The 16,647-nt window shown below is 38.4% G+C and overlaps 2 protein-coding genes across 4 annotated transcripts in view; one reads left to right on the top strand and one right to left on the bottom strand.

Moving 5' to 3' along the window:
- Positions 1-9,186, top strand: part of LOC122161767 (neural-cadherin-like) — a 46,712-nt gene extending 37,526 nt beyond the window's left edge. Inside the window, 9 exon segments of the mRNA XM_042821405.1 lie at positions 75-202; positions 671-794; positions 1,360-1,540; positions 2,125-2,291; positions 3,070-3,334; positions 3,926-4,106; positions 4,856-5,100; positions 7,139-7,293; positions 7,862-9,186. Coding sequence (XP_042677339.1) covers positions 75-202; positions 671-794; positions 1,360-1,540; positions 2,125-2,291; positions 3,070-3,334; positions 3,926-4,106; positions 4,856-5,100; positions 7,139-7,293; positions 7,862-8,275 — 1,860 coding nt within the window. The 3' untranslated portion in view covers positions 8,276-9,186.
- Positions 9,187-11,356: 2,170 nt separating this feature from the next.
- The window catches only part of DPY19L3 (dpy-19 like C-mannosyltransferase 3), a 30,052-nt gene continuing 24,761 nt past the window's right edge, over positions 11,357-16,647 (bottom strand). For all 3 annotated transcript variants that reach the window (XM_042821406.1, XM_042821407.1, XM_042821409.1), the window contains exons 17-19: positions 16,200-16,332; positions 15,365-15,523; positions 11,357-14,778 (exon numbers count right to left, since the gene is read on the bottom strand). In XM_042821406.1, the coding sequence (XP_042677340.1) occupies positions 14,617-14,778; positions 15,365-15,523; positions 16,200-16,332 (454 nt within the window). In that variant the 3' untranslated portion in view covers positions 11,357-14,616. The remainder of the gene's footprint in view (positions 14,779-15,364; positions 15,524-16,199; positions 16,333-16,647) is intronic.

The raw sequence follows: 16,647 nt of genomic DNA, 5'->3' as shown, positions 1-16,647 counted from the left end.
TGAAAAATTGCTATCATTTTGCTTCCTGATTCTTACAGTAATTCTTAATTCAGTAATCCTATGTTTTGGCATAGGATGTTCGGTTCACTTTGGATCACTGCAGCACAGCTGTTGTTTCAGAGATGGAAGGAGTGGGCAGGTGGCTGTCTGCTGACGATCGTACAAACTGCGAAGTCGTTGGGTCTGTTCCGCGAAGGGCCAGGTATGTTTGCTTGGCTCAGAGGAGCGACGGGAAGAAACTGCAGAGCATGGTACCTTTAAGACTGCATTGAGCAAACTTCTGGCTTTCTGGCCTCTATCAATGCAAAATATTCTTTGTTCCTGCAGTATAAGAGGAGCGTGTGCGCAAACGTGCGCTTGGTGTACAGCATTGTTACAGCTTTTCCTGGCCTGAACACAGACATTTGAATTGTAATAAAGTATCCCACATTTAATCTCCCAACAGACTTTGTCACACTAGAGAAAAAATAAATTATCCTTAACTTTAAAGGGCCAGAGTTTCTGCTTGCTGATCAGCTGTATTTCAGAAACAGGAGATATTTGGCTTTTTCTGTTATTTTAGAAAGCCCGTGTTCCTCGGAAATGCAGTATAGATGTTTAACTGTCTCGTTATGTAATGTCTTTGAAGATACATTCACATTTGCTTTTGTGATGCATATCATGTCAAAAGGTATTTGAATGGGAACCATGTTCTTCAGCTGGGCGGTGTAAAAGAATCGTTGCCATATTCCTACCCACAGCTGCTACACAAACACTTTTCTGGTTGTTTGCGCAATTTCATCTTGGATAGCCAGGTAAGAGAAGAGTAACGTTTTGCTTTAGCAAAGGTGGAAATTTCATTATTACTTTCATAGTAAATTTCTATTACTACTTAAATTATTGCTTCCATTATTCTTTTCAATGCCCTTGTGCATCGGTGTATAGTAGAAGAAAATTCTGGATTTTTCTGTCATAATTAGAGTAGCTACCCTGAAAAAATGCTTCATAATTACAAACAGATGTATTAGCACAAACCTCTGCCTTTGTTTATATCCTACCTTGGGCAGCTGTTTTTCATGCTGCTTTGCCCTCACAGGGAACTTGTGAATGGCAACGGCTTGATGGTGTCTTTGTGCCAGGTGTGGTGTTTTAGGAAATACTAAGGTTTGGGTTTTTTTGCTATCATACTCAGTTGAATTTATTCAAAGGAAACTACAGTCTTGGTGTTTAATATTTAAAAATTGGACTTCAGTTGAAATAAGTTAAAATTTCAGTGTCAAAAAGCAAGCAGTGTCTTAAACACTACAACTGAAGAACAGACTAACATGATATAGCTAATTCTATTTAAGGATGAGGTGTAAATAACATTTTCTTTTGAAGGTATATGACCTTCAGTCTCCCGCAGAGTCCCTGAACAGCTTTCCGGGCTGCACACTTACTGATGGGAGCTGTGAGGCCATGGGCTCTTCTTCCTGTGGTATTCATGGGAGGTGTCTTGGAGACTGGGGTTCCTTTGCTTGTCATTGCCTGCCTGGTTACTATGGCTATCGATGTGATAAAGGTGAGGTCTGCTTTTCTGTTGCACTATCAATAGGTTCATTTTACAATACAAACAAAATACAAACTTTAATGTTTGCAAGTAGTGATTGCTGAGAATTAGAACTGCACAACTGGAATTGGAATTTATGGTTCTGTTGATGTCTGAAATAGATTGTGCTGCGCTCATGGATCTGTGCTTTAAGTACAGGACCCTTCTTTAATGGCTTTAGCCCTCATGGAGCCAAAGTCTGCAGCAAAAAGACAACTGTAGAATAGGTTGTGAAAATTGGTTGTAGCATTTTATCTGCAGTATTTTCTTTTGTTTTGGTCAGAGCTTCTGCTTTCCTGCTGTCATCCTGACCATTGTAAAGAGGAGCATTAGGAGAATTAAGTCAGAAATAATTATGGGGGAAGATGAAGTAGGAGAGAAAAGGAGAAGTTGTGAAATCAGATGAAAGGACATAGCCAAGTTATATCTCACAGATCTCATGCTCTGCACTATAATAATTTCTTTTACTTTCAACTCTTATAATGAAAACAACGGGAATTGTAACATTTCCTCCTCTCTGCAGAATGGTTTAAAGTTCTTTATCCCTATCTTTTTAGTTGCCAGAGAGTACACATTTGGACCAGGAAGTCACATTCGTTATCAGCTTCCCATCAGTGTGCCTGCCCGCAGGACACTGTTTGAAGCCATGATAAGGACACGGCAGCCTGACAGTGTCATCACAAGCATGTTGTCCCGGAATAAGGATGAGCATATAACCCTGCAGGTGAGCAGGTCGTCCCGGACAGTAATAGCATACAGTTAAATCGATGCCAGCCTATACTTAGCCCAGAGAAACTAGTCTGAGTTGGAGATAGAACTCAAATCCTTATGCTAAGCACAAAAACCTTCGGAGTTCTTTTTATGGATGCCTAAGATCTGAGCCTTTGGTGAAGACATTGACCCTGCAATCCACTTTGGAATCCCACTGCATTTCAAAGGAATTTAATGCCTGCTTAAGTGAACTGAAATTAGCTGTACAGAAAAGCTCTGTCTGCTCTGGTGTCCTGTTCAGCCATGGCCAGGAGTGGCTGATTCTGCGTAGATCAGACTCTGCCAAGGAAGCTGCCTGTAAGCAGATCTAATGGGGTCGGCCTCTGAAAGTTACATCCTGTTGCACTTATACATACCACTGAATGAGTTGCCTTTTGAGCTAAGTTGTCACTGTAGAAGTGATGCACCAGATTCTCAACCTTTTGTTGAACCCTATCAATTTGCCTGAGAGGCAGGCAAAAATTGCTCTGAATTAATTATGTACTATTGTGGATACACAGCTGCTAGTATTTAGGTTGTCTAGTTCAGAAATACCTAAAGTAACTTTACATTATTATGCAATCATCTCAGTATATGCAGTGTAAATGTTCCTTGCATTTAAAGAAATACATATTTAAGGTTGATGACTATGTTTGTGTTTTAGTTCAAGTACTGTGATAGTTACAGATCAATATAAACTTCAGGTGATGACTTCTCTTTTCTGTCCTACTGCTCTGTTAATTATCCATAAGGTTGTTCGGGGATTCTTAGCAGTCTCATATAATCTGGGTGATGGAGATTATTTTGTAAGCCTTCCATCCTACAACATTGATAATGGTGAGTGGCATCACATCACACTGGACAGAAATGAAAATGAATTTACTCTTCGCCTTCATGAAGGAGGTGGGAAGAGAGAAATTCTGAAAGCAGCAGGAATATACAAAGAGATTGTGATTGACCCCAGCAGCTTGGTCCTTGGAAACACCTACCCATTTGATCTCAACAGGAGTTTTCAAGGTAAGGAATTAATGATCTATGACATTCAGAATATGAGCATATGAAAATGAAAGTTTACTGATACTACACTGGCATGCTGAGAGAGATTTTCCCCATTTATGTAGAGCCCATAGTAACTGGATTTTTTGGGTGACTCTCTGCAAGAGGACAAATAAACTGTTCTGACTAGGAGAAGATACAGCAGAGAAATCTGTGGGCATATTGTTAGCTACAAGATTTCAGTCAAAGATGGTAACCTCTTCCCATGACTGTGTATGGAACATTTGTAACTGAGATCCAAACGAGGTACACTGGTACCCATTGAAAGATATTGCAAAACTGCAAATTGGAATTCTCTACTGAAAACACACATACAGGTCTGCAGCAGCACTTGGGTTTTGTAGAAAACATTGGGAATCTTGATCAAAACTTTAACAGATTCTCTCAGATAATAGAGAAGAGTAATAAGAAAGTTCAGATAAACACAGTCCTAGATTTAAGCTTTGGTAGACTGGGTCCTTTGTCAAGCACAAATTATGCCAAAGCTTACAGCTGCTTCAAATCATTCTTGCTGAATGGCCTTTAAAACAGTCTCTTTGTGTCTTGCCTCAGGATGTATGAAGGATGTCAGATTTAATAACTACAGGATCCCACTGGACACTCACACAAAGGAGCTGGTGTCAATATTAAGTACCCGAGGTGTCACAGAAGGCTGTTCTTCAGAGGCTTGTAGGAATAACCCTTGTAACCAGGAATTTATTTGTATTGATTTGTGGATGATGCATGAATGCAGGTAATTAATGGAAATGAAAGCACTCTCCATGTTCAGGTAGGAAAAGGTGGTTGCTGGAGAAGCATGCAGCTTCAAGACTGCCACTCATCAAATTGGCTGAACTATGGAGAAACAACTGGATGCTGCAGAGACATCAGAGAACACTCTCCTTTAAGGTGCTGCCCTTAGCTGATGTAAATCAGAGTCATCACTGATTCTGCAATGATTTTGGCTGCCTGTCTTAATTGAAAAGTGTTTAGAGAATAGCAGAATGTGCAAAATGTTTTAAAACCCCCAAAATTATGCAATAGGATATGTCAGAGTGCAGTGCATGGCTCTCTCTCTTCAGGCTTATGCTGTGCAATTGTAGATGTGCTTTCTTTTGCTAGTACCTGACTCTTACATCACTTAAGCTGTGGCCTTTGGTCCCCTACAGGCCTCACAAGTTGAATTAAAAGCACCATAAGAGTTGTGTGTTCAGCTGGGGCTGAGTTTAGGTTTTTGTAGGATGGGTAATCTTGCAGAAGGCAGTGCAACTACCTCAGTTCTGAAAGTCCCAGATGTAAAAGTGTAGAGTTGTGGAGCTTGCTATTGTATGACTGCTCTAGAAAAAAACTACAGTTCTGTAGTTACTCCAATACAAGTAACTTCTAGCAGCTTCTTCAGCAATTACACAGAGTCCTTAAAGACTGTTCTAAAGTATTAAATGATTTCTTTCATGTCTACTTTTCTCAGAGTTTAATGGTTTTGTTTTGCCTTCATCTTTTCAGTTGCCCTCCGGGACACATGATTGTGGAGAATGCCACAGGCAGGCAGTGTGTCCTCACTGCGTGTGCAAAAAGGCCCTGTAACTATGGTACCTGCATCTCACAGTCACCAACCGAGTTCCAATGCCACTGCCCTGATGGCTATACTGGACGTAACTGTGAAATCACGTTGGCAATCTTTCACAAGGATACAGGCCTGACCTTTAGTTCCATGTTTGCAATCTGCATTTGCTTTTTGGCACTGTTAGGTAGTTATGGTAACTACTTATTGTACTACCTCTGGTGATCTCATGTGTCCACCTTGTCCTAGTCATCATCTCATCCTCACGCTGAACTAAAGTTTCCTGCTGGCAACTTGACTGCCTTAACTTCTTTGCCATGGTTTCATCTCCATCAGCAAACTCATTTCTCATCCCCATGTGCATATGTTGCTAAGTGAATAACATTTGATAGCTATGGAAAATCTGTTGTTCTATTTTCTGCACATTTTCACTTCATTCCTAAGGAACTGTTCAGATAGTAACTGGAAACAAATGCAATTGAAGAGAATGAGGAAAAAACGCTACCCAGCACACACTGTTTGAAATACTTCTGATCATGAAACATTTTTCAGTCCAGCAGAAATGCGCTGTGATAGGAATGAACTTGATTGGAGAGAGCAGTCTCCTGCATCTTAACCAGTTGTGACATAATTCTCAGCTGCTTTTTGCTTCTAGAACCATTTTTGTGCTTTGGTATTTGGTTGCAGAAAGAAAAGCCAAAGAAGGATCTCAGTGCTGAGGAAGGACCACGTGTGCGGGCCCTTCTTATTCATGTTTCATGAAGGTTTGCCTGAGTAAGAACACAGGATTTCGCTCATAGCTTTTACAATTTTTATTTAGTTCAGAAGTTGTACTAAGAATACAGAAGTTTATTGAGGGCTATTTTGAATTTATCTGTAGCTATGGAAATACCATCTCTTTCCCTGAGTCTGCTATGTTTGCCATGCAAATATGAACTGCAGATAATGTGGAAAGTTAGCTGGCTTCACAGGTTTTAGAATCTCGGTTACTTATCATTGAGGAGAGATCATTATCCTAAAGGACTTTTTCTTTTCTTGTGACATAACAGTTTTATTGTGACTTCATGCTGTTACTTGTACTTGACTGAACCTGACTGAGAAATCAATGACAACTTGTACATAATAATCTTGCTGGTCTCTCAGGTCTAAATTATACATCAGAAACAGTTGTTTTTAACCAAGTTTTGTGTGTTGTGAAAGATGTGGTTAACTATGGTACTATCACATACCTGCAGCTTTTGTTAGGAGGAATTTTAATAAAGTCACTGTTCTCAAGATCTCAAGTGCCCTTTCTCTTACATATCTTCCAGAAAGTAGTAATGCATTATAAAGTGACTAATATGTGCAATTCTGTTACACATTTGTCAATTGCCAGTAGATTAGAAAAGTTGCTCTTCTGATATCTGAATAAATCTCTGAAATTCACATTTGGAACCATTTTGCAAGTAAAGCAACACTGGGCGGCTTCACCTTGGTTCAGTATCACAAACAGGAGAGGTGCAGAACATGAAAAGACTTCTTGAGTATCTCAACATCAGCTCAGCTAAATAACAGCTGCCAATATAAGTTACCATATGTGAAAAATCGCATGCTACGTTTCTGGGAATCTGAGGGGAGAAAACATCCTGAATGCATTGATTTAGCTTGAAGAGTCCAGGCAGAGAGCAGTGCAGGGAATGGGCCACAGTGTGTCCCAGTTTTAGTTCAGAGCTCATGTAGATGGTGTTACAGAACTGCCCTCGGAAGGATATTCTGGTTTAATTCACCGCTGTGTTCGTTAGCGGTACCAATGCTTTAAGGTCTTACTATGAGCTTTCATCTGTTTTTACAGAGTTGCTAGCACACTAATGCACAAGTTTCTATTTATGCTGTGTTGAGTATCTTATACTGAAGTTTTTCAACTGTCAGTGTGAGAAATGTTTAAATTGACAGGCGTTAAGGCAAAACAAGACTTTTTTTCCTATCAGTATGTGTAAAAATAATTTCTTCTTTTGTCTGTTGTCTTCTACACTCTAAAGGCCTTTTCTTCATTCATATTCACTTGTAACTACATTGAAGAGTGCAAAAATCAATCACTTTTTGAGAAATACAAAACTACAGCCCTAGTGCTTCTGATGGTACACCAGTTCTGTGGTCCTTGTGTAGAGTGGCTGATGTCTTAGTGACACTGCAGCACTTCCGTATATATTCTGAATTTTGTTTTTTGCTCCTGTGCATTTACACAGCTCTGTTCAGTGCTGTCTTCTTGTGGGCTCACTGGAAGCGTCACAAAAGTCTGGAAGGAGCAGTTCACCGTGCAGCTGCACATCATGATGATTTAGAGGACATCAGAGAAAATATCCTCAACTACAATGAAGAAGGGGGTGGGGAACAAGACCAAGTAAGGATTGCTGTGCTACATTACTGTTAAAAGGGGACTGAGGCTCATCATGATAATGAAAATATGTATTAGGCTTTTCCTTTACGGCTGAGGACCTTACCCTTTGTTCTGCAGTTTTATTAATGCAACTGATAGATCAGTTATTTGCAAGGTCTTGCACGCAAGGGTTCATGTTTTGTAAGTAGATAAGTGCCTATCAATTTTTAATTTGTCTCCAAGCAAGTGATCCTATGTGCATCCTTTATGTTCTGGTAGTGTGAGTTTAGCAGTAAAGAGCCAAGAGCTGCTATCTGCTTTCATGGCTCTGGAGGTGCTGTAGTTCTCTGCTGAGTACTGCTGTAGCACCATGGGCTTGAAAGAGCCTAATGTGGACTATTCTGTACAGACCGTTTCTTCTTGAAGTCTGGAGATAGCATTTTTTCTGCTATTCCAAATGCTATCCTTGTTTTCTCAAAGATCTCTCAGTGCAGGCTTTACTTGTTAATAAATTCTTCTTTTTGTCCTCTAAAACATGAAAAGTTGGAACACTAGAGAATGCTAATGTAATGTGAATGGTTTCTCACTCCAGGATGCATACAACATGGCAGAACTGCAGGTGTCTATTCAACCCAGCCCAGCCTATTCCCTCTACAAGAAGAAAGTAAAAACAACAAAACTGAACAGCTTCTTTAGTGCTGCATCTCCAAGCATGCAGGAGCAGACCGGAACATCGGTGACTATGCAATCATCTTTTACAAGCAGAGCCTTTGGTCAGTACTTGTCAGATGTTGTTCGAGATGCTGACCACGGTCCCCAGGCTGTTCCACATGACTCACTGCAGGTGTTTCACAATGAAGGAGAAGGCTCAGTCGCTAGTGGTCTCAGTACCTTGAGCTCTTCTGAGCCAGATGAGGCTATAGTGTATGACAACATTAAAGAATGGGGACCAAAGTTTGAGAAATTAAGTGAACTCTACTCACATACAGATGCAGGAGATCGGTAGATACCAGCTGTACTGTTTTCAAAGTGTTTGAAGGGAGTGTGAAGGACAGCTTTTCATGCTCTTGCTACTTACTTTCAGTGATTATGTACCAATGCCCTTCGTCCTTTTATTTTTTATTTTCAAAACAACTTTCCCACTAATGGGCACCAATTTGCACTTAAGCTCCTACTATTAAATATTTTCTTTATATTGGGACATTCTGAACGTTTACTTTTGGGGATAAAAACTAAAGGAAAGAAAGCATAAAGCAATGAGGTACTTAAAATGAAGTAATTCAGTGGTTTTGCTTGCAGTTGCATCAGTAGCTTGTTTGGGAAGGTCTGGCTTTTTATTTTATGGGCTAGATTAACTTGCAAATTTTCAAATGATAAATGTTCATGCAGAATTTTGTTCTTGCACATGTTTATGAGACAGTTTCAACTAATGGTTACGCACATTTTAGATAACGTGGCATTTTTTCTGGAAAAGGTAAAGGCTGTTTTTACCCATGCCTAGTAATTTTGATTCACAGATGGCACATAAGTTATATTATCGTTTTCCTGATACATCTACCTGTGAGGAAACGTTAGCTAATGTCTTGTAATGGTCGCAAGTCAGTTATGTCAGATTCCATAGTTCATTACCAGAGCAGTCATAAACAGTGAATGAAAAATGAAGTAAATAGAAGCTATGCAAAAAAAAAAAAAAACAACCAAAAAACAAACAAAAACAAAAAAACACCCAAGCAACAAAAAACTATCCCTTCCTAAAGCAGCATTAATTGTATCCTGCACACCTTGTGTTCTTGCCACAGCTATGGATATACTGTCATGTTGATTGCTTTTAATTTAATTTAGCTTGTAAGCTCTTTAGGGCAAGCAATGTCTTTTTATTTGCCTGTGAAGTATCGTGCATACCTAAAGCACCATATAAATAATAAATAAGCTTTCTGAATATGATGTCTCTTCCTTGCATATGTTTAAGGTCGACTAAAGTTTGGACTCCTGTTGAATTATTCCTTGCTCAGCTTTGATCAGCCACTTCCACAGACACATTCATGGACTCTGTTCTGGCTGAGAAGGAGCTGAGGGAAGCAGCCTGGCTGACATGTGGACTCAAGCTCTGGGTATACACTTCAGACATTACATCTAAGTTTTCCATACACACTGCTGCAAGCTGATGGGGGCAACAGGCCAGCATTATTCTCAGAAACAAAGACTTTGTGCAATTATTCTAAGAAGAAAATTATTAACTTCACGGGCAATAGTTATTCATGTTGTACTCTTCACAGGCCTCATTCTACATTCAACTCTCAGGCTGGGATTCAGCAGCTGAGATGCAGACACAGTGTGCCCTGTCACTCTGAGCCTAACATTCACCATGTGAACAGGACATGAACCTGTACAAAAGGCAGATGGCAACAGATTGTCAGGTGTATTAGGCAGGACAAATGACAATAAATGCAATACGTCTCAAAACCCTCCAGTCACTTTCTTTTCTCTTATCCCATATTCTGGAGTCTTAATTCATCCTCACATGAATGCCAAGTTGAGATTGTAAACAAAATGCCATGAACACTGAATTCATTGCAGTTAAGCAAATTCCTGAGCTTCTCAGAAAAATTATAAACATGCTCACCTTCCCAAGAAAGTGCCCAAATAATCTGACTACAGGATATAGTGATAAGGAGAGCTCGGTACCATTGAAGCTCTTACACATGTGTGAAGTACTTAAATGGTCATTGGGTGGGAGTAAAAGCAAGCCAGACTAGAACTTTGTAGCTTGGTCACTTTTAGCTACATGGGCAGCTAGGTTGCTTTGTCACAGCTGTAGAGTTGCTCAGGTTGAAAAGTCTCTGATTTCCATTCCCAAAGAGGCAATTTGGAAGCCGAACTGAGGTTGCTGCTCTACTACTGCTATCCCAATTCCAGCTATGGTACTGATTTGTAAGTAAACAAATAAAAAATAAACACTCAGAGTTAATCTGTTTGGAACTGCAGTTTCACAAAGGTTTTTACAGAATAAAACAAAAAGGTCAGAAAAATATATTTCAAGTGCTACATGAACTTATGTATATAGAATCTCAGCATGTACTCATTTGCAGCTGTCATGCTCTATTAAAGACCTGCTTTCCTTGTTTCTAGAGATTGCTAATTAGTTCAGTTAATTTATGTCTTAATTTGCATGTTGTTCTTTTAACTACCGTGCAGTTTTTGAAAGCACTTGTTCCACACATATAAGACACAAGAATTTCAGTTCCTCTACAAAAACCCTTATCACAGTACAGCAGAACCATCTCTCCAGAACAAGGGACAGCTGGTCTGCCAACAGGAAGCTTTGCAGTGAGTAAGGGGGAGAAAAAAATTTAAATAAACATCACTAGGTCCCTAGGTAGTTGGATTTTCAGTAATCTGGTACTTCTATTAATCTTCTTCCACATTCTTTACAGAATATAACATGTAAAGAACGTTTTATTTAGTATATTTGTAAAGGTCTGAAATTTAAATAATCATGTGGATATTAGTATTTAATCTGCCTGCCCACTGCATTAATCTTCGTGTTTTTCCCCTTTTAACATAACATTCCAAGTATGTAACATGTAGCCAAGCCATATGAAAGCTGATTGTCCTTAGTCAGACCTACTGGCTCACATGCTTAGAAGAAAAACCGCAGCTGTGAAAGAAGCAGGGTTAGGAGAGGAGGAACAAGCTGAGCAATTACTTACTGAAATGACAAAAAATAAAATAAAAATAAAAATAAAATAGCCACGACCATTTCCTGGGGACTTGAATAGTGTGCACCTTCTTGTTGAGTGCTGTTGATGAATAAAGATGGTTTGAGAAACCCGCTTCTCTGGAACATGGAATCCTATTTACACAAGCACAACATGTTATGATTACATTCCATTAATTAAATTAATTGTACTTAACACTGGAGACAAAACTCTCAAAAAACTCCTTCTAAGAGTACTACTATGCATGTGAAGATGCCTGAGAAAAGTAGAAACTTATGAAAATTCTTTTCTTCCCTTAGTAGAGACTGAAATAAAAATAACAGCAACTTTCTCAGTCCATCCCACCATAAAAACCAAAATGTCCGATCTTCAAATTACACAATTTATTTAGTACACACATTCCTTTACAACATATAAAATAACTATATGTTAGATCACACCAACAGAACTTTGAAACACAAAATGAAAATATACTTACAGACCTAAGGGCTTTTCTCCCCTAAAAACATCCTGGCTACATGATAACATTTTGTCTCTGTGATTTAAAATAGGTTATTCAGTGCCTACCATTCCAGTGATAGTGCACAGCTTAGCAGTCCCTCCTAACAGAAGGTAATGCAGACAAGAAATGATGGTGTCATTCACATAGCCAATTATTTGTAAGATTTTTGTAAGCACAGTGCATTCTTGGGTGTGCATCGTATTTAATATGATGAAACAACAATGCCACAACAGCCACTTGGAAAAAAGGTGCATAAGGATAACGTGGTTCAGGAACAGATGAAGTCATACAACAAAAAAAAATAAAATAAAAAAATTGCACATTTAAATGCAGTATTTCGTAGTTAGACTCAAGAAGTAGAAGCAATCAGCCAAACATGCCTCCTGGAGGTCTTCAGTACTTACACCCAGCCTCCAGGAATACAAAATGTAGCCCTTTGTATCACCTGTGTCCCAGCCCAAAGCCTTGACCAACAGCCTCCCTAGCATGCCTTGCTGCTGGCAAGCCTTTCAAGTTGCCCAGGAGAGCAGCTGCTTGCTGCTTCTGAGAGCTGTGCTGATGAGCGTGCCTTTCCTTGGAACTGGTAGGTGCTTTTGTTTCTTGGCATTTTCTACATTGCTGTTGTAAGATTGGTCTTCTAACTGCTTTACTATGTGGTTATTTAAGTGTGCACTTCCATCTTCTCTTACATGATTCAGGTACAGAAACTGTTGGAGTTTGCTAAATGCAAAAATTCTCAAAAATGTTTGGTATCTATCTAATGCTTCAAGTTCTTTTGTGCTAATTTAGGGGGACGTTTGTATTGGGAGCAGAAGTTGTGTTACTGTGGTAGCTCTGCATCAGGGAAGATACGGGTTTCATGCCTAGCTTTTGCTTTTTACATTTTTAAAAACAAAACCACTTGGTATTTTCTACAAAAAGGTTAAATTTCTTCTTTAGCTAAATTAGATGCTGTGCTATTGAAGAAAGGGAATCTATTTAAAAATACTTATTGTTATAGTCTGGACTTCCTAGTTTCAGCTGTTAGCAACAAATAAATTGTGAGAATCCTGAGGTACCACAGGAGCTTCAAATCTCTCGTTTCAATCAGAAGAAAGTTATGCACCTTTAAAGAAAGGTACAACCGCATTTTTAAAATAAGACAGTTCAGTCTGGATATATTTTACCTTACATGTGCTTGTTTTCAATTACTGTAAGGCACTCACTGAGGAATTCACTGACCCATGCTTTCAGCAAGAACAGGCATGCATCATTACAGGCCTAATTAAAGTTTTAATACTGATTAAAATGTTTTATTATTGTATTATGTTAATCTGCAGTGGTCTCCAACCTCATTAAGGGATACAGAACAGAAATTATTCAGGAGTTTCAGTTGCTCGGTTTAACAACCTAGCCACTGTCAATGTTTGATTTAAATACAGTCTGATTAAAGTATGCTTTCCTTTTGTGTCAGCATGGAAGTACAGAGAGATGTTCAACATTGTTTAATGAGTATTTACTGAATATAAAACTGTTTGAGCATGTGACAGAACTATCTCCATCTCTGCAGTAATTTACCTTTGTACAACTGAAAAGGAAAAACATTTAAATCATTTGGAATTGGAACACAACTCAGTTGTGAAAGCTAATCTCATTACACATCTTGATTAAATTAAGTGGAGTTTGCTATCAGTAGCACTTTAAGTTTCCCATCATTAGAAATTAATTGCATTGGTAATTATTATAACAGAGTTATTTGCACAGGCCACAAACACTCTTATAGGTGTTCAAATGTTAATTCAACATTGGCCTAGAGGCACTTGATTATTACAATTCTGTTTTTCGTAAGAAATAAATGATCCTAGTGGATATCTAATTAAAGTTGGAGAGTACTGTTACACTTCCAATTAGACTTAATCTCTAATTTCAATATAAAACCAAAGCAGTGCTACAACACAGTAAAAGTGACACATCATCTACATAGCATTTAAAAAGTCAATACAGTCTGCAAATTTCTTGTCTGGTAAAAAGACAAAGGCTACAAACAAATCACAAAATCTCAGGATTGAGGACTGCCTTCATTTCATCTTCCAAATATATTTTAAGTAACTGTAGTCTGTCTCTTAGCCTAGAGGGCATTGATACGGTGATTTTTTTTCAACAAAATTGACAGCTTTGCATCTGGAATAAAGTAAATCAAAGCTCTAATGCCAGAAAGTTCCTGTCAATTTTAGGGGTTAATTTTTTTTGTGAAGTTGGCACTGTTCAATTTTGGTACCCTACTTCTGGAATTCGTGTGGGGGGAAATAGATCCTTTGTAGTTCAGAGAGCAAATAGAGAAAATAAAGCAAGAGTCCTAGCTGAGAAATTTGTTCTTTGTTTGTCCTGAGCATTCTAAAAGGATATTTTACAGGGATACATGCAACATGTATCAAGCATGCTCCAACCTCAATTTTCATCAGAAATACGACACTCCATCATTAAATGCTTCACATTATAAAATAGTGTGTTTCTGTCTCGCTAGAAATGTAGGACAATAATTTCTGCAATCACACTCACAAACTTGGAAACTCATATCCATATACATTCCCAATGAATTCAAAAGAGAGGCACTGAAAGAGCATATGAGACCTGTCCGAATAGATCAGATTTGTAAGATTAAACTGTTTTTTTCTTTTTTCTTTTTATAACATTTTAAAGACTCATGTAGATAATACATCTTCAGTATAGAATAGCATGACCTGCTTTTGTTGAATTTCTATCATTTTGTAGTAAAAATGCACAGCACTGAGCAGATCTGCATAGGCTGCAGTGGTCATGCATGCTGCTTGTTTTGTGTGTCTTTAAACTGGTTACAGCTGGAAAACAGTTATATCCTATGTATTCAGCAGGTCAGGTTTTATAATCAAAATGGTCCCAGATAGCATTTATTTATGAATCTATGAAAATTTTGGCAACATCAAAAAGATTATCAAAACTAAAACTGTCTTTAAAAAAAACCCAAACAAATAAAAAAAAGAACTGCAGTAATTAGCAAGAAACCATCCTGTAAAATGTCTTACAAACGTAAAATGTTTGTAAATTTCAGCATTTTCTTACGTGGGTCCTAGCATTAAAATACTGAACTTGAAGCCATTGTTGGTAATGTTATTTATGCTTAGCAAGTTTGTAAACATGGAATGTTTTGTTTTGAAATACTCTAGTGAAGTGTATAGTATAAGAAGGCAGATTTTTTTTAATTTCCTCACAGAAGCGAGGATACAGCGAAGGCTTCAAATCCGGCTCATTCTCTCCCAAACCATCCATGATCTGTAATGCAATCAAACAGATTTGTGAAATATCTTTAGCCAATTCAGCTGTAAGAAATAATAAGAAACTAAAAACAACTTTTACAACACATTCAGAGGGTCGGACTAGTCGGAGTTGTTAACAAACTGTGTTGAATGATAAGATTTGCTGTACCATTGTCTCTACTATGGATAAAAGGTTTACTTGTCAGTGGTAAATACCTGCTTTGAATAACATGGTCTGCTGTGATTCCATGTCAGTTCTAGAAAAGCTTGAAGATTCCCCTAACAAGATTGTAATACAATTGTCTACTTTCCCCAAGGGAACCAAAGCTGTGAGGTGATTTACCCTGTGAAAACTGTTTGTGTACTGCTAACCTGAAGCTCAGCAGGAAGCTATTGCTTATTTTGTGCAGGCTGCATTTTATCAAATACTGGTAAATGCAAGGAGGGCTCATTAGGGCAGTTTTGAGCATGTCCAAAAGCTCCATCAGATTTTACTTCCACACTCATGATGAAGTGGAAATGGTTGAAGCTACTCCAGGTCCTAACAGAACTTCAACAAGAAGCTAAAACGTGTTTTCTTTATAAATCTATGTCATACTTACATGACCATTTGCTATATCTAGTAGGTCACGCAACCGACAGCCTCTACTGTGTCTTCTTTCATAACAAATGCTGTCTTCTAGGATCACATAGTCTGTGCTGAAGGATCGCAATATTCTGTAAACATCTTCAGGAGACCTCTTGGCATAGATCTGATAAATCTATAAAAGAAGAAAACAAGTTATAAGATACATGCATGATCATGTATTTGTATGCTCTTTCATGATTCTGTTATCTTGAACCAGAGGAAGAAATGAGATCCATGTGATCTGAATAAGGAATTAAAAAAACAAACAACCCAACACACCCACAATAAACCAAAACCCCACTCTTATTCATTTGCCACTTAACGATATCTTATATTCATATTTACATTATGGATGCTGTGGTAGTAGCACTGCTGCTGACTAAAAACTGAAATATATTTCAACTGTTTTCAGAAAGGCTCTGGTAGATGCCTGTAAAACTTTCAGAACAATTTTTCTGTATTCATATAGCTTCTCCTGGGAACTGAAGGGATTACCAAGCAAATGAGGAAGTGTTCTATGTGGGTTTAACAACCCAACTGGGCAGCAGGATCGATTAATACTAACAACACCCAACACAGTTCACTCAGAATGAGCCTGAGCATCTAGTTCACTTATTCAGACATAGCCAGATACTCAAAGCACTGAGTTTTGTAAATGAGATAAAGCCCAGGAACTGTACCTCGCAGTAAGTTAGAGTAATAAGGAAAGCACATGTCACTTGCAGTATGCCATTAGAGGTGGAAGAGTTTTCCTGAATGGAGCCAGTGATAGGGATAAACACTAGCTTAAGCAGTTGAAATACTCTTACCTGTTTTGTTCTCTCTCTCAGATGCTTATCCTCATAATGGGGATGATTAGTTAATGTCCGTCCAGTGCACAGTTTGACTCCAGCTAATAGCTGCATGCTTCCAGCAAACACTGCTGTGTTAGGAGTATTTGACCTAAACAAATGTTGATAAGTCTGAGGATATCTCTGTGGGGGCATTTTTGCATCACTTCAGATCAGACAGAAAAAAGATGGAAAAAATATTTCTCTCTCCACTGTTCGGGAGCAAACTGTTCAAGTAACTTTTTCTAAATGAGGCCTTAAATTCCAATACTCCTTTTAATGATGTCCTCCTGAAAGTGTACTTCCGTATTTCATAGATTTCTTGGGTTCAGACAGACACTCAGTATCTGTAGATTTCCATATCCTAACTATTTAAATACTTCAGGAAACTTACTGCGACTTACATTTTGTATCTAAGTTCTTCTAC

This window comes from Centrocercus urophasianus, unplaced genomic scaffold, assembly GCF_019232065.1.
Source record: "Centrocercus urophasianus isolate 14NV4802_14NV808 unplaced genomic scaffold, USGS_Curo_1.0 seq_2, whole genome shotgun sequence".
Taxonomy (NCBI): Eukaryota; Metazoa; Chordata; class Aves; order Galliformes; family Phasianidae; genus Centrocercus; species Centrocercus urophasianus.
Note: the sequence above shows the minus strand (reverse complement) of the source record. Positions and strands in the feature narration are given on the sequence as shown.